Source organism: Copidosoma floridanum, unplaced genomic scaffold (genome assembly GCF_036245765.1).
Source record: "Copidosoma floridanum isolate Cflo_tuat_1 unplaced genomic scaffold, Cflo_Japanese_pri ptg000029l, whole genome shotgun sequence".
In the NCBI taxonomy this organism is placed as follows: domain Eukaryota; kingdom Metazoa; phylum Arthropoda; class Insecta; order Hymenoptera; family Encyrtidae; genus Copidosoma; species Copidosoma floridanum.
This window is the reverse complement of record NW_028321906.1, coordinates 6,316,691-6,339,611: the sequence shown is the minus strand read 5'-3', so window position 1 is coordinate 6,339,611 and position 22,921 is coordinate 6,316,691. Positions and strand designations below refer to the sequence as shown.

Sequence of the window (22,921 nt, the reverse complement as noted above, 5' to 3'; positions counted from 1 at the left end):
CCGAGCGCGCGGGCACTTTATCTCTCGGCCCAACGACTCGCTCTCTTTCACTGGACTCGCGTATGTGCACTCAATTATGATCTCCCCCCCCCCCCGTTGCCGCTGGATCGGTCGCAAACTCGTGGTACGTGTACACACACACACACACCGCGAACTCGGCGAACGCACAGGTGTCGAGACAACGGGTATTATTTTAATTTTAATGTTTCATCGCTTCATAGTTGAAATTTTTGCAAGCTCGAAACCCTATGGTTTCAATGTACGATGGAGTCTGGCGAAACCATCAACGATTTCCCGGGTTTGTAGCGCCGATCGATCGGATCGGCCGATCGAGGGTAGCGAAATAGCTGCGCGGCCGGGCTGCTGCGCGGTACTCTGCCGCTGGCATGATTGCCGGAACGCTCTCGAGAGACTATGTGCCGCTGCCGAGCTTCGAGAGCAGCACACCTCCACGCTCTTTCACTCCCACTACTTTTGGCGCGTTGTCGCCCCGCGGTGCAGTGCGTGACGACCAACGGGCTCTCCTACTGAATGTACAAATGTATATAGGTATGTGGTCCATACCCGAGAGAAGATCTCCGTGAGAGAGGCGTCTCTAGCTGCACGCTCGGATGGTCCACGATGATGATGCTGCTAGCCTATACCGATGCCTCGTTGCTCTCTTTTTAGCTGAGAAAAGCGAGAGAGAGAGAGAGAGAGAGGGCTCTAGGGGGGCCTGTACGTGGTTGCCTCCCCCGTGATGATGCATAGGTGATGTGGGTACCCAGATGTAAATATATACTATATGTATGTCATACATGTACAATGTACCAAAGTGTGCAAGTGCAGTTCGTTGGCCGATGCAATGGAGAGGCGAGAGAGTGTTTTGCACGCGAGCGCGAGCGTCTCTTCCTCCTCCTCTTAGTCTTCTTCTTTGGATGCTTTTGGCCGCGCGCACCTCTCGACGCTGTTCTTTTCGCTTCTCCTCACTTTTTTTTTTTTTTTTTTTCCTTTCTTCTTACTCTGTTTGCTCCGCCGATTCTGAAAGAGAAACACGCACGGAGAAGTACAACACAAGTATGGGTACATATATATATATATATATACATGAGTACGCGCTCTCTTATGCAACCGATCTCCACATAGATCGGTTACTTGCGGTGTGTACCTATAACTACCTGCGCCGCGAATTCAAGAGTTACGCATCGCGTGCATGCAGTCCGTAATACCTACGTACGCGCGGTCTCTCGTTATACAATGCTAATTGAACTTTGTGCACTCACGTACGTGTGTGTGTACACTTATAATACTTATTTATAGTTTTTCACGGAAACTCAAAGAAAGTATTGGGATTTATTTATAGAGTCTTACGCGATGTTGGTTGGTAAGTATAATAGGTAGTACAGCTTGTTGCTGCATGATCTCTCTGTGGTATACTTACTTTGATCTTATGTATCGATTTAGGTGGTGGCGAAAATAATTTTTTAATCTCTGAAATTTATCGCAGAGCTATAAGATGAGATGAAAAAAAAAAAAATTGACCATTTAATGTAATGTACAGCCTGAAAAACATCGACGAAATTGAAATACTTTGAAACCCCCATTACTTACATCTGATGGCGAATAAGAGCCAAGGAGGAGTCCCTAATACGCTCCTTTCAAGTGCACCAGTGAGGCAGGCCATGGGCATTCCGAAGCGTCTCGTTTTCTCCCTCGCCATAATACGCCGTAGGATTTAGGCACCCATATACCCACGTAGGCCTCGTTTTTCTCCTTTTTTCGCAACCAACGATGAGCCTCTCTTTCTCTCGCATCATTTGTTTTCTTTTGCAGGTCTCTCGCCTCTCTTTCGTTTACGACCCCGTACACACGTATTTACACGCATACCAAACTAAATCATCTCTCTTGGAAGCGAGGACCCATACGGTGTTGCGGCAGTGTGTACCATTATAGAATCGCAGAGGACCATTATGTGTGCATTTGACTTCTATTTCCCTTGCTTGGTCTTCATCCTCTCTTTTCCGCTCATCCACTATGCGGTACATGAGTACGGGCACACAAGCGAGAGACAAAATTAAGCAGTACTTTTTATTGTTTGCACATGTCCGTATACCTATACCCGCGTGTACGACGAAGGGTAAAAAAAGGAGCAGAGAATCGGAGAAGAGGGAGAGGACGTGCGTATACGTTCGTCGGATATCTTTGATGTCTTTTTGTCGCGCGCGAGCGGTGTATATATTTCTAAGCACTCGCGCGCGCCAGCGAGCAAATGTTTGGACAGGAAAATTATTTCGTTATCGCTCATGCTGCTGCAAGAGACAGGCTGATGCATCGTTTTCCCCGAATTCGTGACTACACCATATAGCGGGGAAAGTGGAGATCCAAGACAAACTTACACGAGGGAAATTTTGGATATCAAGAAATTTTAATCGTAAGAGACGATTGTTTTTTCGTTACAAATACATTGATTGTTGGTAATTGCTGGAACTAAAGTTAGAGTTGAGTACGTGATACGCTTGTGTAGTGCGCGAAAAAGCTGCGAGCGAACGATTCTTTGTGTAAAAGCATAGATTTACCTTCGTTCGTTGGATCCTTCATTATGAAGTCTACAAGTCCAATGACTTTACCCACAGAACCTAAGTCTGTGTTACATTTCTTTTCGAGCACTGTTTATTGATTCATTAGAAATCGCTCAAACAAAACAAGGTAGTTTCATAAAAACATTAGAAAAAAAAATAAATGCCAAAATTTCTGATAAATAGCCCGTTTGAAAATACCAGAAACTATTTTTAACTCATGAAAGTCGTTGCAACGTCAATGAAACGATGTTACATCGCTTAACTTAAAAACAAAAATCCTAGGAGAGTCGCATGCATACACTACGATTCGCAGGTATACGCTAAGAGAAAAGCCTCAATATGATATAACGTCGAACGTACGACGTGGAACACATACTTACACGGATGCACAATTTAGACGTGTTTCAATAAAAATGAAAAACCTTTAAAATCCAAATACAAGCATGCACACCCACGCGGAGCCGCGAAAGTTTCCTTGGCTCATAAGTATTATACCTCCACGCGCATCCATTCACATGTTTTCGTTCGCCTCCTCCTCCTCCTCCTCTAGTACTCCACGCGGAGATACATGTATACACGCACACCCTCACTCTTACATAAACACGTTATATACACAGAGATGACAGGCCTTTAACGAAAAAAAGCCAAACGCGTCGCGTGGGAGTCGCACGAGCGCAGCTTACGCTTTCTCGGTGCGAGAGCTCGTGTTCCACTTTTTTTCTCCTCCTCCTCCTCCTCCTCGTCATCGTCATCTCCTCTTTCGCATTTAGTCGTCCTTCTTGAGGGCATCGAGTCTCTCGAGCAGAGGCGGATGGCTGTTGTGCCAATTGCTGTAGAGCCAGTCGTAGAGGGGATAGCTCGAATTGTCCTTGAAGAGCTTGACGAGGGCGCGTCCGAGGGCGTCCGTGTAGCCGAGGCGCCGGGCGAACGCGTCGGCCTGGAACTCGTTCCTCCGTGACACCATCGTCATTAGCCAGCCCAGCAGCTATAACCAAACGCGTTTACCATTTTTGTTTTAGATTTTTGTTTCCTCATAAAAAATTTGGGCTTAACAGCAAATCAATTTCTTTATCGATTGATCAGAGATATAGCTATTGTCTTTATTTTTAATTATAAACAAAAGGATAAAAATTGAGACTAGATTTTCTCTGGCCTCGAATAAACTTTGAATTTATTATTAAAGTAACCATGTATGAAAATATCGAGGTTTTATACCTGACATAATGACATACTTATTGTTTCCCTTGAAAAAACTTATTTTTCGTTATTTTTCATGTTCTTTAATGTTGAGCATTTATGGATACCTATGTTGCACAATAAAAATTGAAATGAACGTGAAGTTAAAATAATTGAAACTTTGAAAAACATGTTTTTTTTTACTGGACAGCAAACCTCTCAATATTTTTCAGGACAATAATTATCGTAATACTAGACATCGTATTTTTTGCCACTTCTTGCAATGCAGAACTGCCCACTCGCGCGTTTCACCAACCACTCCCACTCGAATTCTTCTCTCTCTTTCTCTCTTTAGTGTTGATTTAAATGAAAGCTTATAGATATCAATAGTCAAATCAGCTAAGGACGGTATTTTTTGAAAATTATTTTGCGTGTATTTATAATTAATTAAAGAAGGTTTTCTATCACTTATAAGTTAAAGAGTGAAAGAAAAATGTTTTTGGTATTAAACTGAAAATGAAGTATCTCAGTGTACAAGTTTTCCTTTCTAATGTCACTGATTAGATATTCATATCGTATTTCCTATCTAATCTTGTGGAACGGGAAATTGCAGTTTTCATAAATAAAAAAAAAAAAGATAATGCTTATTATGCAAATGACTTACCGAGTTCAATGGAGCAAGAACATATGTTACAACCACTGTGAGTCCCACGATAACTGGTTTGCTGTTAGTAAAGCCAAAAGCCTCGTAAAGCGGTGTGTAATCCATAAGGAAGCTGAATAATATAAAGTTGACAAATAGAGCAATCTGAAAACAAAAAAGGTAACTTTTTAAATTACACTTTAATGGATTAAAAAACGATTAAAATAAGCTTATGAAGAAGAGCTATGCAAAAAACGATTGAGGCTTTCATAGATAAAAACAACTTTAAAAAATGCAGAGGCGTTCAAAAAAACAAAATATTGAAAATTACATTGCTCCAATTTTTTATCACTTGTCGCTGTAAAAACTCATTAGGAATAAAGTGACGGATCAAGTTAGTCAAGATAATTTTACCTGAGCAAAGATGAACCCTATGATAGCGTGACTGTAATGCCAATGTCCGAGTTCATGTCCCAGAATAGCAATGATCTCGTCAGTTTCACAACCTTTGATTTTTTTTTCTTTGATCACTTTTGTGTCTTTTTTGATATCCTCACTAGGGCTACAAAGATACAATGATATGTGTTAAACTATTTTTAATCTTAGCACATGAGTCGTTTTAACTAGAGTTTAGAAAAATCTTACTTTTCATTATTAGCTTTTTCGTTCTCCGCTTTCTCCTCTTCTTCTAGCTTCTTTCTTTGGTACTCGGCAACAAGAGTATCAAATAGTACAATTCTCTTGTTTTTATAAAAACCATAGAGGTAAGCGTTGCTGTGAGTCGATCGTCGTGAGCCTTCGACAATGTAGAGCTTGTACAAAGGAAATCCAAGACTTGCAGCCAACTTTTCAATTTCAACTTTTAGATTACCCTCGGGCAGTGGTGTGTATTTGTCGAACAAAGGAGCAATAAATTCGGGATAGATCATCATAAGAACAAGTGACATAACAACGCAGAAAAGCCATACGTAGATGTAAAAGAAATCACCGCCATTTTTAACAATCCAAACAATACCACACGTTAATGGCACAGTGATTACCTATAAAAATAAAATTAAAATACATTGCTTTCATTCACAAAATGTTGAACTATCATTTCTGTTATTAAAGTTTAAATAGGCCTTACAAGTCCCACAAGGAATTTGGTGATTTGGTCCCTAATAAAAAACAGTGGCGTTTGTTGATTAAATTCATGTTTTTGTTCCAATACAAAGGTGTTGTAAATAGTACAAGGTAGGCCAACTACAGTCGAAAAAATTGTTGTAATGACTAGATAGCCAGCTGTTACATAAATTTCGCTGTTTCGATTCAGACCAATTAATTCAATTAAATCAGCACCATAGTTCCAGCATATATAAACACCCCAGCTTATCTTGAAAATCTGTTCAAACAAAGGAATTTGTTTTGATAGTCAACTTTATGTTCTGTTATTTTTACTTTGATATTTTTTTTATTTCCAATGCGTCAATACGCTGTTCAAAAATAACCTAGTAGAAATAAGATCAAAGAAAAATTCACCGTATAAATAATGTTGGAGTACAGATCTTCAATGATCCCAAATGTGTTCTTGTCCAGTCCATATGTCCGTGATTTTTGATACTCTTCATCTGATATCAAATTATCTAAAATGCTGGGCCTTTGGACCAACCTTTTCATCAACCTTCGCTGAAAATTAAATATTCAACAAAAGCTTTACAAGTTTTCTCATTATAATTATTTATATAAACTGACATTTACTAGTTTGTAGAGCTTTGATTTATGGAGACTAAGTACATTTCATTCTATCTTTATTTTGTTTTCTTTTAATGAAAGGTAAAGATTAGGGAATATCTGAAAACCTAACCTTACTTTCATAAGATTTTGCAAATTTGCATTTTGGTATCGCAAAAAAGTAGAAATTACACAGTTTTAACAAGCCACGTGTAAAGTAGTTACGCAATTAATACCTGTCGGTAGGAGAGATAGAATTCCCACAAGAAAAAAATCCACGTCAGGATGACGATTTCGGCTAGGATATGTTGCCGGAAAAAGTCGGAGATATCCATATTCTCGTTGCCAGTGGGATGCTCGCCCGTGACCTTACTAATTTTCTCTAGTTCAGGTTGCCCCATGACTCCAATTTTAGTTATCTTTCGATTACAACGTAATCGAATACTTTACAATTCACTATAAAAACTATTATTCCGGTATACACTTCGTTTCCTTGGTTAAGTCAACATTGTGCCTCATTTATTATACATCAGGATAATGATTTCACGAGTGTCCTGTACCTATATATACTGTACACCCTGCTGCTATCTGTTATGTACAAATGCGGTAACAGTAAATGAAAAATACGCAAAGTAGATCAGCGCCATCTAGCGGTCTTTATTTTTTGGCCAAAAGTGGCTCCTAAAATTCTCAATCAGAGCATTCAGGATTAGAGCCTTTTAGTCAATTACAAACCAGCCGCAACTCATCATGAAGCTATAAAATGAAAAAATAACAATACATGTGTTTTAGGCGGCAAGTTAACAATCTATTTTCTACCAAAAAATTGACCTCCTATGTGTTTGTACTTTTGAAGATAAATTTTCAAGCATAAGATAGATATTTAACTTGCCGCCTAAAACACATATCTCGTTATTTTTTTATTTTATAGATTCTTCATGAGTTGCGGCTGGTTTATAATTGACTAAATGGCTCTAATCCTGAATGCTCTGATTGAGAATTTTAGGAGCCACTTTTGGCCAAAAAATAAAGACCGCTAGATGGCGCTGATCCAAAATAATTATTGCTACTTACAGTAAAGTCACTTTGTTAGTTATAAACCAGCCGCAAATAATCTTATAAATGAACGATAAATAGTTGACATTTTTTATGCTACTTGCGGCAAGTTTCTACATTAATATTCTACATATCTTATATGGCTCATAAAATCGACAATATTTACAAAATTACAATACTCTTGACCTTTTACCATTAACTCATGTAAGCACAAATTAATCAGTCCAAAAGAGACAACCGAAGAAAAAAGGCCTGAAAAAGAAGCACAGTCACACGAAAAGTCTCATATAAGAATGGAGCATTGGATCTCACTTGATCAGAGAAGGTTGGGTTCTTTGTTTACTTATAACACTTAAAATTTACATCTCTGTAATAAATGTATTTTTCAATTAGTGAGATCCGATGCTCCATTCCTAAGAGACTCTTCGTGTGGCTGCTTCTTTTTAAGACCTTTTTTCTTCAGTTGTCTCTTTTTGACTGATTAATTTACGTGTATATTTGATCGTGATTTACGATTTCTGTAACACAAATTTTGTTATGTACATATTATATAAGTTAACTGTTTATTGGAACTATAAAGTTAAAGGGCTGTTCTTTCATTAGTTAATGGTAAAAGGTCAAGAGTATTGTAATTTTGTAAATGTTGTCGATTTTATGAGCCATATAAGATAAGTAGAATATTGATAGTTTTGGAGGTCGATTTTAAGGTAAAAGATAAATTGTAAAGTAATTTAAATTAAGTGAGATCCAATGCTCCATTTTTAGGAGACTCTTCCTGTGTAACTGAACTTCTTTTTTAAACTTTTTTTCTTTAGTTGTCTCTTTTGGACTTATTACTTTACGTATCTATTTAATCATTGTTCAAGATTTCTGTAACACAAATCTTGGTATGTACGTATTATATAAGTTAGCTGTTTATTTAAACTAGAAAGTTAAAGGGCTGTGCTTCCGCGAGTTAATGATAAAAGGTCTAAAGTATTTTAATTTTGTAAATATGGTAGATTTTATGAGCTGTATCAGATAAGTGGAATATTTATACTTTTCAGGGTCCATTTACAGGTAAAAGACATATTGTAAACTTGCCGCAAGTAGCACAAAAAATGTCAACTATCTGGTATCTATTAACAAGATTAGTTGCGGCTGGTTTATAACTTACAAAGTGACTTTACTGTAAGTAGCAATAATTATTTTGGATCAGCGCCATCTAGCGGTCTTTATTTTTTGGCCAAAAGTGGCTCCTAAAATTCTCAATCAGAGCATTCAGGATTAGAGCCATTTAATCAATTATAAACCAGCCGCAACTCGTGAAGAATCTATAAAATAAAAAAATAACGAGATATGTGTTTTAGGCGGCAAGTTAAATATCTATCTTATGCTTGAAAATTTATCTTCAAAAGTACAAACACATAGGAGGTCGATTTTTTGGTAAAAAATAGATTGTTAACTTGCCGCCCAAAACACATGTATTGTTATTTTTTTATTTTATAGCTTCATGATGAGTTGCGGCTGGTTTGTAATTGACTAAAAGGCTCTAATCGTGAATGCTCTGATTGAGAATTTTAGGAGCCACTTTTGGCCAAAAAATAAATACCGCTAGATGGCGCTGATCCAAATAACTATTGCTATTTACAGCAAAGTCACTTTGATAATTATAAACCAGCCGCAACTAATTTTACAGATAGATAATAAAAAGTTGACGTGGTTTTTGCTGTTTGCGGCAAGTTTACAATCTATTTTTTACTCAAAAGTCGACCTCTAAAAATAGAGATATTCATATGGTTTAATAAAATCGACCATATGGCATTACTTATAGTAGTAATTTCTTTAATTACTACACACAACTTCACGTACATCTTACACCAGTTACACCGTGCTCTCTTTACCAGAATGATAAAATCAGAGGCTGTAAAGTTACGTAGGTCGTGGTGGTAACGCCGCTTGGGGTGTTTTCCGCAATCGTCGTCACCAGCAAGTAATTTAAATTTGCGCTCTATACGTTATACCGTCAGGTCAGTAAGTCAACAAATATATTCCGTAATCTGCAATGCAAGTTAAAACAGCAGACGACGTGAAAGTCGAGAAAAAAGTGAAGATTTCATCGCTGTTGACTGTTATCTGCTATTTTAACTGCGGCCAGATTACGGAACAGAGCGCCAGTTGATTCAAGGTAGTTGACTTACCGACCTGATGGTAGCGTAGAGCGCAACATTAAATTACCTGCTGGTGATGATTGCGGAAAACACCCCTGTTCTGTCCCTCGCGTTCGAGCAAGATGATAAAATAAATAACTAATATGTCCTGCTTTGAGATAAGTGTGCCATAAACATATAAAGTGTATCTGTGATAAATAGTTAATTTTTTAAGACAGGAAAGGAAGGTGACAAGAGCAAGACATTGGAGTCGGTTATACTTTGCCGTTGTATGTGAGCCAGCTAGTGCTTGTGTTATGCCCACGCTCGTAAATCGTTTAATCAATTATTTTCGTTGTACAAGTAAAGTAGTCATCAGATTTTCGTCGACGTTTAAATTGTTATTTTAAATTATTGCGTGTAAATATAAGTACGTTGCAGAGTGCGTGGGAGCACCGTTTATCTTCTCGTAGTCTAGTTGGCACTTGGGCATTCAATTGTTCTGATAGTGCATACATAGGTATTTATCCGACACTATAGTTGCCGTTGATGATAGTGACGGGAAAGGAAACTTTTTATTTATTTAATCGTAAGGTGAGTTTACTTAGTTCCTTTGTTCAATGAAAAGCTCTATAGGTGTAAGTAGGTATATTTTCCCTCCGCGTATTGTACAATGGCTGTAGATGCCATGTCGATTTTTTTTGTCGATTCATTGATCGTATATTTATGTTCGTGTTTCTACGTCAAAGCTAAAACTCATGAGCAATAACATCTTGTTTTTTATCAGAGCCGTCATTGAGTACTTAATACTTATCGTTTCGGTATGTCACCTCGAATTATGTTCTTGATAAGAAATCCTATAAACACCTATAAGGATGTATGATGTCCGTGGTTGTTATGATGCGAGGCGTGAGAATTCAGCAACCGATTTTAAAGTGATACCGATCAAAATGATTGATAATATAATTTAACTGTATGTGGTGTTAATTTGTTGTTGCACACGCCAGTGGCTGGACCGTTCAACAAAAATATGGTTTTGGGTGCATTTTAGTCTTGTGTTTTGAAATTTAAATATAACTTTTGCATTTTTGTAGTACCAAGGGCATTCATTTTTTAAATCAAAGAGGTCAGTATACTTATATCGTGACAAAGAAATACTGTCAAGGTAAAATGACTCCCTTTTTTCATCCTTTTTCTGTGAATCACTTGTTGCTGTGACATAGTATATCTCCAATATCAATGACAGTGAATGAGTGTAGAGCGTATAGCTTTTATACTTAGCTTAGGTTAGGCACCGGCTTTCGTTAAAGGCAATTATTTAATATCTATAGGTATATGTAAGGTATGCATTCTAAAATTGAAAAAAAAAAATAATGGAATTATTTGTGTGATTGAGTTGTTTCTTCAAAACTCATTATTATACCGTCTTTTAATTTTTCAAATAAAAAATTGATGATTTATAACACATTTTTTATTTAGATGACTGTTAATGCAGGTGCTATCATAGACCATCAACATTTTTTACAAGGTGACCTAAAAAGAAAAAGACGTTCTTTTCTTTTACTTTTCTATATAGCACATTGCTTGTCTTGTCTGTACAACTATTAATTTTCACTATAATAATATAGCTCGTAATATTTCAGTTGTTTGGAACTCAATCATGTACCTTCAGCCAATGAAAATAAAACAGTAATGAGATATATAAGCATGACAAGTATCTCGAAACAATAATTAAGGGAACTTTGCGCAAATAATCACAAGAGATAATCAGATATTTGACACACTTTAATGATCAAAAAATGTGTAAATCAACCTCATATAAATAATTTAATTAATGCTTGACAGTAACCACTGATACAATTAAAAACTGCTCATTATTTGTCTGCTCATTACTCTAGCATTGCATATCTTCTTGCTTATTAATGCAATTGTGCAATTACATTTCCGTAAAGGCAATTTCTATTCTGACACGTGGAATATTCTTCGAGAAATCATTCGCAACATAGTTTTTGTATGCGTTATATTTCGCTAAAAATTTTCTTCATCATACGTTTACGATATTACAGACAACACATTTTTCTTTTTTCTGAACCATACGACAGATACAATTTTTAGTATAATTAGTTACGCGTACATATATTGGAAAAGTACAACACCCACATTCCTATAATAGCACAACGGATCATCTTTCCGAACAGACAAAACAAACATGAAACGATTTCACCGCCGATCGCATTTTTTTCGAATGAAAAATTCGTATTCCTCGAAAACCATTATACACGAAACGTAAAGTTATCGAGAGGATATGAATGCGAAGCCACATATTAATTGGTATCTATAGAGTATGTGCGACCGAGTTGCGACGCCGAAAAAGAGATAAAAGAAGCGTGTTATGAGACGAAATCGTGTTTGTTATTCTTCTCGACTGAGCCAACAAACGCGTGGCGTGTGGAGAAAAAAAATGTGTGCGTATTTAAATAGGCACGTATAAAAGCCGCAATCGGTTTCGACGAGGTTTTTATTGAACCATTTCAAATGTTTTCGAATACAGACACTTGATTGATGTTCGTATTGCGACGAGTCCTCTTCTTCTCCTACATACATTGTAATTATTTGTATAACTGCACTCGAAAAAATCAAGTTGGCGTGTAGAGTGACTCGTTAAAATTATACGAAATTAAGTCCTGAGTTGATATTGTTTTGTTACACAACTATAAAAATACCAGCGAAAAAATTGATTACTTCCTCCATCTTTTAACGCACCAAAGCATAAGTTCAATGTCGACGAAGAAAAGGGTACAATATACCCCGGTGCTCTAGCGGAAGAACACGAGATCATTGAAACGTTTCCCTACTTGATCGACGACTATGAAACAAACGTTTGATTGATGATGAAAACAACCAAGTCGATCGTTTCGTTATTAATTTATTAAGATTCATCATCCATGCACTGCTTGCGGGTAAGTGTGTATACCTACATGTACAGTGCACATGTTCTCAAAGATTTGATCTAATCATTCTCTTCTTCTTCTTCTGTGTAGATACACAGTGTTTCTGTCGTCTTCGACGTCTACCCTAAAATTGAGCAAAGAAAAAAAAAAAAAACAAGATCTTTCCTTGTAGTATAAAAACAAGAGCAAAAAAGAAAGAAAAAAGATCACGAATCTCGAAATCTTTTCTGTACTGCGTACAGTACATATAGCCGCCACACTCGGGAATTGAAACGTTATGTGCGCGAGATCGAGCCGTAAAAGATAAGTAATAGAAGTGGTCAGTGGTTTCGGTGGGTCTTTCGTGCGCGATAGAAGCGATTCTGCCGAATATTTTTCCCCAGGGCTACTGTCCGCAGTCACTCGCAACTTTATTTAAGAAGAAGAAAAAAAAAAAAAAGTTAGTTTTTCTTTTACTTACACCACGAGTGAAGATCGAATTGCATTTTGTCTCTTTCTCGGGATGATACAAAGACATTGACTTACTTTTTTTTACGACTCGTATGTACGTGTGTGATGTGCTTTTTTTCCCCCTCAACAACACAAATAGTCAGCCTTGCAAGTTACAATAAGTAATCCTGATGGGGACGGCGCGATAAAAACGTCCCTTACAAGCTTTAGCGGTTGCTTGCCCAACTTTTTGTCCCCCAAGCTAATGTAACGATTCATCAAGCCATCCACGCGTATAATCTATGTGTATTCAAGGGCGTGCGAGTTTTTTCAAAGAGATTTTTTGTGTGAATGAAAAAAAAAAATTGTCTTTTACAGGATCGTAAGATCGCAGTATGGCGGACGCCGTGAGTTCCATCGGGTCTTCGGCCAAGGGTGTCATTAACGAGGCGTTCAGAGGAAAGGAGCCGTGGCAAATCGTCGCGACGACGTCGGCCACCGTCCTGGCGACCGTTTGGCTCTATAATTTTATCTTCGACGACGAAGAGGGTAACTTTGAACTCCACTCTGACCAATAACGTGCGAACGGTGACGTTTCGCCAATGCACCGTAACAATGTATTTTTTTCACTCGAGCAGTGGAACCATGATTTTTTTTGTTTCGCAACTCTGGAAAACCGTGAGCACGTTCGTTATTTTCATTTCACAGAAACATCGGCTTATCGGTACTCTCGGCGTCCGATACTTTATTTTTTGCTCCCGAACCAGTACTACCAACAATGATCTTCTACGCGATGAAATTGCAAAAATTCCCAAGACGCTCAATTTCGCCCTCGTACAATTTCAATCGACATCCATCGACTTATACTTTAATAATCCGACCGCGCGAGCTGCTCCGTGAAATTTAAGTGCAAACACGCCATTCCTTTCAGCCGAAGGACGTTTAGACTAAAGGAGGGAGGAAGAAATTCTTCAAGTTTAATTGAGGCAAATAGTTGGCCGACGGATGCTGCACGCGTGGTTGCGCCCCGGACACGTTCCTCCTCCTCCTCCTCCTCCTCTCCTCCTTTGCTCATTACCGTTCGAGAGTGAAAATTGGCACAAACCATTTCTCCAGGCCCGAAACAAATTAATCTCACAGCCCAACAACAGCGGGTCGAGGTTTCGTTTCGTCCGCAGTCGAAATATGATCCATCCACAGCCTCTGGAGAAGAAAATTATATTCTCGTTAAACGTGAAAGACAGTAATTACTTTCTGTCTGTGCGTACACGTTGTACAGTCGGCCTGAGGTATACGTGACACGAGAGTACTTACCCTGTGTCTATATTGACTTTGGTGTATGCTCCCGGCGACCCAGAATTCAGCCACCCCTTCCTCGAATACCTGTTTCCTGAAACTCGTAATTACCAACATATTTTTTTTTATTTTTTTTTATTTTTTTTTTTTATAAAACGGAAAAGAAAGAAAAAATATAGGACTTTCATTTCGGAAAAGAAAAAAAAAAAGAAAAAAGAAAAAATGTAACGATACAGAGATATTCAATGAATTGGGGTGGTGGGCGCAGGTATACCCTCGCGGGTGAAGAAAACGGCGATGCGCATAGCTCGGCTGGTGCCGGCGGTGCGCCGGAAAATCGAACACGAGACGAGGAGGCTGGACGAAGGCTTCGAGAACCAAATGAAGAAAATGACCGAGGGCATGCCTCACGTGACTAGCCTACCGGCCGAGGGCATGGCTCACGAGGACATCCTCGCGCTCATCGAACGCTGCGTTCATTCCAGTGAGTTTTCTTTTGTTTTTTCCTCATCTCTGCAGGTAGCATCCACCTTGTTAATAACGTATCTCCTTCTTTCTCGGTCTTTGCTCCACATGCGTTTTACACAATGTCTTTATAACGTACCTGTGTGTTGGACATGTAGCTTTTTAAATTTTTCGCGAAAATAATTGATTGACCCAGCACGATTGATTTTTCGTATAGGAGAGAAAAAAAAATCCTACTTTCATTAATAAGATGTGGGGCGAAGCTAAAGATATATGAGATGTATACACTGTATAAGCAGCGCAAAAGGAGGCCGAGCCCCTATAATGAGCAGCGCGGGCGTGCTTAGTCCGCTTATGCAAATATTTCAGCCGCACCGAGTCTCTATACAGTACAAAGTATGTATATACACGCTCGACGAGGCTGCTAATAATGCAAATTCAATCAAACCCTCCTTTTTTTCCACCTCACCGCGAAACGAAAGACGTCTCCTTTTTTTTCTTTTTTTAATTATTCCTGTACACACACATCAAGCTCGATGAAATATTCAAAGGGTCGATGATGAATAATCGCTCATCCTTCGCGGGCTGCGGGCGCTTTTCTTTGCGCAGATAAGCGCGGCTCGGTATGAAAAAAAAAAAAAAAAAAGCAATCGAGCGCTACCGAATATTCCCTTCAGGCGACTACAACTGGAAGACCGGCCGGGTATCCGGCTGCGTGTACAAGAGCTTGGACCCGAAGCAGGACGACGTCATGGCGGAGGTGTTTAGGCTCACCTCGGTCACGAACCCCCTGCACGCGGACGTCTTCCCCGGCGTGTGCAAGCTCGAGGCCGAGGTCGTCCGGATCGCCTGCAAGCTCTTCAACGGCGACGACGACTGCTGCGGCACGGTAAGTCTGCTTCTCGTGGTCTCCTTTTATTTCTTTGGCTCGTGTTTGCTCCGAGCTTTGACTCCCACTTGCAACAGTGCGCTCGAAGAGAATTTACCGCCAGGAATAGGAGGACCCTTTCCTACTCGGCACCGCAAGGGGATTTTCGTGGTGGAATAAAATTTCCGTCTTTACGAGGGTGGGAGGCATTGTTGGGGCACTTTACTGCTCCCCGCCACAGCCGACTTACAAAAGTAGAATCTTCCCCCTTATGCTGTTCTCGTGCGTGCAAACAGAAATATTATCCGCGACGGAGCGTCTTCGAGTGAAATGAAATGGATCGGGTGGGAGGGGAAGAAAGGGGTAGCAACGAGGAGTTTAACGCGCATGGAAAAGAGAAAAAAAGCCGGTTAGGGAGGGAACAAAAAAGTGCAATAGAGAGTCTGGGGCCCTGGAGACGACCGCCACCGTTTAATTCGCGTCTCGAAAAACAACGTATATAAGTGTCGTCGACCCGAGACTAGAAAATACACGCGTTGTTTTCGGACGCCAATGTAATTGCTCGTTAGGTACAAGAAAAAAAGAAATGGTAAGAGACATTTTTCAGAGGAAGAACAAAAGCAATTTCAGACAAATACATGAGTTGTCGAAATTTATGGACAAATGGAGGGAGGTAAATATTTTTGCGTTGCAAAATTGGTTAAAACGAGCTCCAATTTTCAACTCTGACGTGGTAAAAAAATGTTTAATTCGATCAAGAGTTACATGCGTGCGAAACTTGTTGGGAAGTTAATATTAAACGAAAATTTAACTCTGCAGCAAATGGTATATAGATGAAACTATCGCGTTTTCGGCCAAAACTCAAATCGCTCGTAACTTTTGACCTAATTTATGTTTTCGCCCAAAGCTCGAGTTAAAGCTCGCTTCTGTCGACTCACTTCTTTCAAACCGATAACCAGCCCTCGGGACGTACAACGCATCCCATTTCGATTCTATGGGATGGTGTGGCATCAAAAACTTTTCTTTCCAATTGTCGTGATTTTTTCAAAAACCTTTCCCAGATGACGTCGGGCGGCACGGAGTCGATTTTAATGGCCGTGAAAGCGTGTCGGGACTACGCGCGCGAGGCCAAGGGCATCAGAAGGCCGGAGATCGTCATGCCGGTCACGGCCCACGCGGCCTTCGACAAGGCGGCCCAGTACTTCAAGATAAGGGTCCGCACCGTGTCCGTGCATCCCGAGACCTACACCGTCGACCTCAACGCCATGAGAAAGGCCATCGGCAGGAATACCATTATGGTGAGCTTTTATACCAAATACTTGCTTTTTTTTTTTTTTTTTTTTTACCTACAATGACATTTTAGATCGGATTATCGTGGAAATCGACTTCTACGAGTATTGAAATCGGTTCCTCTTGCGATAAAAAGCCTTACTTTTACAAAAAAAACGGTGTGTACAGTCGAATTATCGGTTTTGTAGATTTTGCTCGTCGAGTTCGGGTAAATTACAAAAGTGCACCTGTACAAGTCATCGCGTCTACGCGCTAACGCCCAACAAAGAATCAACCACTGATCAAAGATATATATGTATACGTGAAGTGCTTATAAATATACAATGGACGCGTTACGGGACTGTTACAAGATCTATTGCGCGACTTTCATTTCCATCACGACTCGACGAGTGTATACACAGCTGGTATGGGGGCACAATGTTCATTATCTCCTCACCTACTGATACCAGCGCCAGCAGTAACTTTTATTCCGATTTCGCTACACCTACACCTGATGTTGACAAAGCCATTTATTTCCTATCGATTTTTTTTTCTTTTCATGACTACGCATTTCAATTTTTTTTTTTTTATAGCTTAAAATTTATTGAGAAGCTCTTTTATCTCATATACCTTAGCAATATAATGTGTACGTTACAGAGCTTTTAAAAAGTTTGTCACCAGTTACGAAAAAAAAAAATAAATAAAATAAATAAATAAACAACCCATAAAAGATATAAACATGGTTCCAATGAAAACGATGCAATGCAGCTGGTAGGTTCAGCGCCCAACTTCCCCTACGGCACGATGGACGACATAGGGTCGATCTCGCGTCTGGGCTTACTCCACAAGGTGCCCGTCCACGTGGACGCGTGCCTGGGCGGTTTCCTCGTGTGCTTCATGCGCAAGGCCGGCTTCCAGCTGCCGGACTTTGACTTCAAGCTCCCCGGCGTGACGAGCATAAGCGCCGACACGCACAAGTACGGCTACGCGCCCAAGGGCTCCTCGGTCGTCCTTTACAGGAGCAAGGAGCTCAGGCACCACCAGTTTGTCATTTCCCCGGACTGGCCGGGTGGCATTTACGGCTCGCCCACGGTCAATGGGTCCAGGGCCGGTAGCAGCATCGCCACTTGCTGGGCCACCCTCATGTCATACGGCGAACGGGGCTACGTCGAGGCCACGAGGAAGGTCATCGATACCACGCGCTTCATCGAGAAAGAGTGAGTATTTTTATACCCCACGAGGATGGATCATTTTTTTCTCTCTCTCTCTTTTCAAATCCATCCGAGAGCAATAACGTTACAATGGCAAACTTATCCCCATCGGATTACGTTTTATTGCGCGCGTTTGGATCTACCCCGAAGTTTCGTTTGCAAGCGAAAATCCTCTTTGACCATAAAAAAAACAACATTTCTTATCGATGCTGAAGCTTTGAAAATTGGAATCGAGACGAAAAACGATGTAAAGATACATGCCAGCGTACCGCTTATATAAGCTTATTGTACGCATTTTGAGCTCACTTTTTGATATTACTGTACACAAAACCGAGAGCGACGGACAAGTATATGGGTTTTACAGGGCAAAAACTCGCGTCGAATTTTAAAGAAAAAAAAAAAAGTTTTGCCTGCTAAACCACTTTGTCGTTTCGCACTGCCAAGCGCACGGCACGACCATACACCCATACGTCTCCCTTTTCCTATTCTAATAGTTCACTGTCTGTGCCGTCACTGTTCCGCCCCGGAAATCCAATAACCGAAACAACAGAAGTTTGCCCTCCCGAATATATATATACATATACATTCATCCATGCAAAATACCTCACTTGGGTGTACACTGTCAGTTTCGATGTTGTAATATCAACCTCGTCGTAAATAAAGAAGTAAATGGAAAAAAAAATCCAATATAGCTCGCCTAGCTGAGGAATGCCAATGTGTAGATAATTTTATAATGCAGTAGATTCCGGTCCTTGTCGAGGGTGAATTTCTTTTTTTTCTCGCTTATTCTCTCGTTACAGCTGTTTCTACCGCAAACATGTGTATACAAAACGAAACAATATTAAAAAGAAAATTTAATATATCATCGATAATGAAAAAAAAAAAAAAAACAAGATGACTCTCCATCCAACAGATTGCGTGAAATCGAGGGTATCTACGTGCTGGGCAAGCCGGCGACCTCGGTAGTGGCGTTTAGCTCGCGGCACTTTCACATATACACGCTGTCGCAGCAGCTCAACAAACGTGGCTGGAACCTTAACTCGCTGCAGTTCCCGAACGCCGTGCACATGTGCGTGACCCTCGCCCACACTCAACCGGGCATCGCCGACACCTTCGTCAAGGACGTACGGGAGGAGGTACTCACTTTGCTCGAGATACCACCCGAGCCCATCCACGGCATGGTACGTATCAGAATCTTCGCAACGGCTGTTTCGTCGTTACGTACCTTCATGTACTCGATCTCATTTTCACTGTTGGCAAACGGGAGAAGCTAAAAAAAGTAGCGCGAGTTTTCTCGAGCCACCGGTTACCCACTACCTATGTATACATACGCATATACGCGGCAAGACAGAGCGTCCCTCGATTTTTATTGCGTTACGTGGAAGCTCGTCTCGTATCTCCGAATCGAATTTCCGGTCTGCGGTTTTTCGCGAATCCACGAAAGACGCGCTGTCGATTCTCCCCCGTGTACGGGTATCGGGGGATGGCTTTTCGCTCCACTGGAAATAATCGCGTCCGTTCGTTCGATGGATACTTGGGTTCCTGCAACCACCTGCCCCTTTATTCTGTTTAATCATCATCACCCGTGGAGTGGACCCTTTTCCCGTGAATGTAGATACAAATGTAAAATAAAATAATCGAAAGTTTAAAGTGACCTCGCACCCGTGCATTGTTTCAGTACGCCGTGTACGGCATGAGCCAGGGCGTGGCGGACCGTAGCGTCGTCGAGGATATAACCAAGTGCTTCCTGGACTCGCTGTACTACACGCCCCGCGATAAGCAACCGAAGGAGAAACAAAGTACCGAGACGGCCAGCGTGGCATCAGCTGCCGCGGACGGGCTGTAAAGTGGAGTCTCCGATGGCGCCGTCAGCCGTTAAAACAACAACGATTCAGCCGTGCAGTCCAGGGATTTATACGTGCTTGATCGAGGAGGGCGTCCCGCCCTCCAATTGTGCTGAGCGTTGGTGCCACTCGGGCTAATGGCCGCCTTCAAGTCGGGAGTTCAAAGCGGGGATCGTTAAGGGGTTTAACGCCTGCATCTCGTTAGCCCCTGTTGTAACGCTTTCTTCCTTGTTTATCAATTGAAGGAGAAACTCTGACAAGAAGAGCAAATTTTTAATTATTTTTAACGAAAGAGTTTTTTTTTATTCCTCGAAGCTTTTATATTAACGGTTAACTTTACTTTTCGCGGACTGGTGTACTTTCCTTTTTTTTTTTTTTCTTGTCTCCTCTAAGAGAGGAGCCTCGGCCTTTCTACAATACTGTGCAATAAACTTTATTTATACCTGTACTTGTAAGCTGTGACGGAATCCAATGGTGCGACGCACCGACAAAACATATTTTTGTATTGCGTATCGCGTGTCGAGCACACTTTTTTCTTACATACAAGTCTTTTAATACATGTAGCTAATAAAAAAAGAAATCTAGAGAACTTTAAGTATTGTTATTGTTCCTGAATTCCACCGCATCACACCTATATGCTCAAGATGTTATTTTTCTTCTGTGCAAACAAAAATGTGTAAAAATTTTATCGGATAAGCTTTGCAATCATGACTACCAAATTGGAGACGCTAAACTCTCACCACGTCATACTATACCAAATTGGGAAACAAGAAAAAAAAAACCCTTAATCTGCAACGTCCCAAACATATCATTCCCAAAGTGTGGGGGTAGGTGCAAGGAGACAAGGGAAGTCGATGATAGCACCCACTCGTTACCGAACTTGGGGAAACAGTTGGGTCGATGTATGTACCATTTCCCGCAGAATACTCGTCTTCGACTCTCCGACATCTCCACGATTCACGCCGGCAAAGTTTACCTTCGCGTCGCGAATGAAGAGACACAAAGAGAGAGAGAGAGTCAAAGTACATCTATCGGTCGCCGATAAGACAAGCGTCTGCCCTTACTTTCGACGCGTAATAACAATCAAAGGAAAAGAAAAAGAAAAAAAGCTTGCCAAGATGACAAGACAGAGCTTCCTGCACCTGCACACGCAATCCAACGTTTAACGCCCAACACTTTTTCACCAGCTATGATCTATAGTTGCGTAACTTTGACGGTAAGGAGAGAAAGGACGACGTAGCAGGAAGCCTCGGCCAGATTGCTTCCTAGCGGCACGGAAACGAAAAGAACGAGAGTGGCCCGTACATGTAACGTATGGGCCGATAGCCTCGTGCATACCCGACGAGGGAAAATCGCGAGCGACGAGAATAACAATTAGCTTGCAGAACCCTCGACCACCAAGCTCACTCCCGCGTGCATTATACATTCAGCCAGTATGGGCGTACAATCGCTTGGCTCTCTCACCTCTCGTCGGCCAAAGTGGAGGTTCAAGCTCGCGACGAGTCGAGAAGAAAAATTAGATGCTTGCGGACACGGGGGATCCTTTGTGCAAAATGGGGAACAAGAAGATTTCAATCGGAGAGCCGATGGAGATACAAAACACGGCAGTGCTGGATGATGCTTCTACGAAGTTTTATTTCGCCGTGTAAATATATCGACATTAGATGGCGATCACTCGCATCCAACGACCGAACTGGACTGTTGGAGAAGAAAAAGATAAAAGAGATACACCACCATCGATAAGTTTGATCGAAATTTCTTGAGCGCCCAGGGAGTGTAACAGCCATAGTCCATATCTCCCCCGCGTGTATTTCCTGCGACTTTGCCTTACGTGTATAGTATATATATATAAGTATACATTGTGCGCTATACCGACACAACGTAGAGTATACGAAGCCGAGAGGCGTCGAGGAGGTCAGGTCGAAAGTGAGCTCGGGTATACATATATGACTGTATATGTATACGTGGAGCGAAACCACTATACGTCAGCGGGATCGCGAGGAAGAGAGAGCCCCGACCGCGTGCCTATAGGGATTCTCGGACATTCCGAGCGACTGCATCATATCCGAGCCCGGAATACAGGCCCGTTATTCCTTACCTTCTCTCTCCGCCCACCGGTTTACCCATCGCTCGGCCCCACCTCGACATATATATAGGTACACCTCTGGGATTCACTCGCTCGGAAGCAAGTGCCTCGCACAATGACGTTGACGGGCACGACGAGGTGAGTATGAGATTTTTTACACGTGCGTTTTTTTTTTTTTTTTTTCAGCGCAGGGCTTATTGCCATGCAAGCAGGTGGGGGCATAGGGATGCGTGGGCGTGAATAATATATGCATATATACTTACGAAGAACATGGGTGTTTGTACTAATAGTGCACTCGAGTAAACTCCTTTGAGAGGGGGGGAGGGGCTAAAAAGCGCTTATCGAGGTACAGAGGGAAAGAAAGGGGGAGGACTGCTTGCAATTTTTTTTCGGGCCGATAATATAGGGGAAACGGTTGGTTTGGCCAGAGATTCGAAACAAATTAATTAGCCCAATAGACTCGCGGGGAAACGCGCGCTCCGAGGCTTTAATTAGCGCTTGCAGAATCCGTGTGTATACGAATGTAGAACGAGGGTGGGCTGCTTTGGGAGCTTATTGTTGCACTGTGACTTAAACATATATATATATATATATATATATATATATATATATATATATACGCGGGCCATCGGGGGGGGGGGAGGAGGAGGAATTTCCACTGTTTTGCGTGTTTTCGAGGCGTTCCAACGAGGATGGGCAGCAACACGCCGCGCGCGTGTGTTATCGTTTTGCGGTAAACAGCTGGAACTGACTCTTGAAACGATACCGCCTTGATATTCTGTCGGTGACTGGCATTTCCAGCACTTTGTTCTTTATGTTCATTACTTTTTTTCAAACTGTGCAAAATTGAATTATTTTTCCGTAGAGTCTTACGGGGTATGTGTAAACACGCGCGCACGTTGCACCTTCACAATCCCTGAGGATTAACAAGTTCCTTCCGACGTTTATTCACCCGAGGTGTGGTTCCTATTTTTCGGTAAACACCCTGTAAGTTACGGATCGCTTGTTTTCCCATCCGCGTATACAGTGGCTTGTTTGCCCCTCTCCAGGCACGATGGCTCTCGTTTACTTTCGATCGGTCCGAGATTTGCACGGACCTTTTGGTTTTGTTTCTCCTCGTTATAGTATACCGTAAGAAAATCAACGATCGGCTTCAATGCTGATTACGCCATAGTCTACAAAGAGTAAGAAATGGTATACACAACGAGCGATACACGGGATACAGTACAG

The 22,921-nt window shown here is 41.1% G+C and overlaps 2 protein-coding genes across 3 annotated transcripts; one reads left to right on the top strand and one right to left on the bottom strand.

Moving 5' to 3' along the window:
* Positions 1-2,385: 2,385 nt before the first annotated feature.
* On the bottom strand, positions 2,386-6,675 carry LOC106641795 (CAAX prenyl protease 1 homolog). 2 transcript variants are annotated; one of them, XM_014356318.2, is made up of 7 exons: positions 6,324-6,675; positions 5,896-6,042; positions 5,504-5,758; positions 5,023-5,417; positions 4,792-4,939; positions 4,399-4,542; positions 2,386-3,543 (listed from the first exon to the last, which is right to left on the bottom strand). In XM_014356318.2, the coding sequence occupies exons 1-7, from the start codon at positions 6,486-6,488 to the stop codon at positions 3,325-3,327; spliced, it is 1,473 nt and encodes a 490-aa protein (XP_014211804.2). In that variant the 5' UTR covers positions 6,489-6,675; the 3' UTR covers positions 2,386-3,324. The 2 variants fall into 2 exon arrangements, with proteins under 2 accessions (XP_014211804.2, XP_089452116.1); XM_089595990.1 differs by having other exon boundaries at positions 4,792-4,901; positions 5,048-5,417.
* A 2,786-nt stretch (positions 6,676-9,461) lies between these two features.
* Positions 9,462-19,980, top strand: Sply (Sphingosine-1-phosphate lyase). Its single transcript, XM_014356332.2, has 8 exons — positions 9,462-9,866; positions 13,031-13,201; positions 14,217-14,432; positions 15,091-15,302; positions 16,343-16,579; positions 17,319-17,767; positions 18,675-18,942; positions 19,440-19,980. The coding sequence occupies exons 2-8, from the start codon at positions 13,048-13,050 to the stop codon at positions 19,605-19,607; spliced, it is 1,704 nt and encodes a 567-aa protein (XP_014211818.2). The 5' UTR covers positions 9,462-9,866; positions 13,031-13,047; the 3' UTR covers positions 19,608-19,980.
* The last annotated feature ends 2,941 nt before the right edge of the window (positions 19,981-22,921 follow it).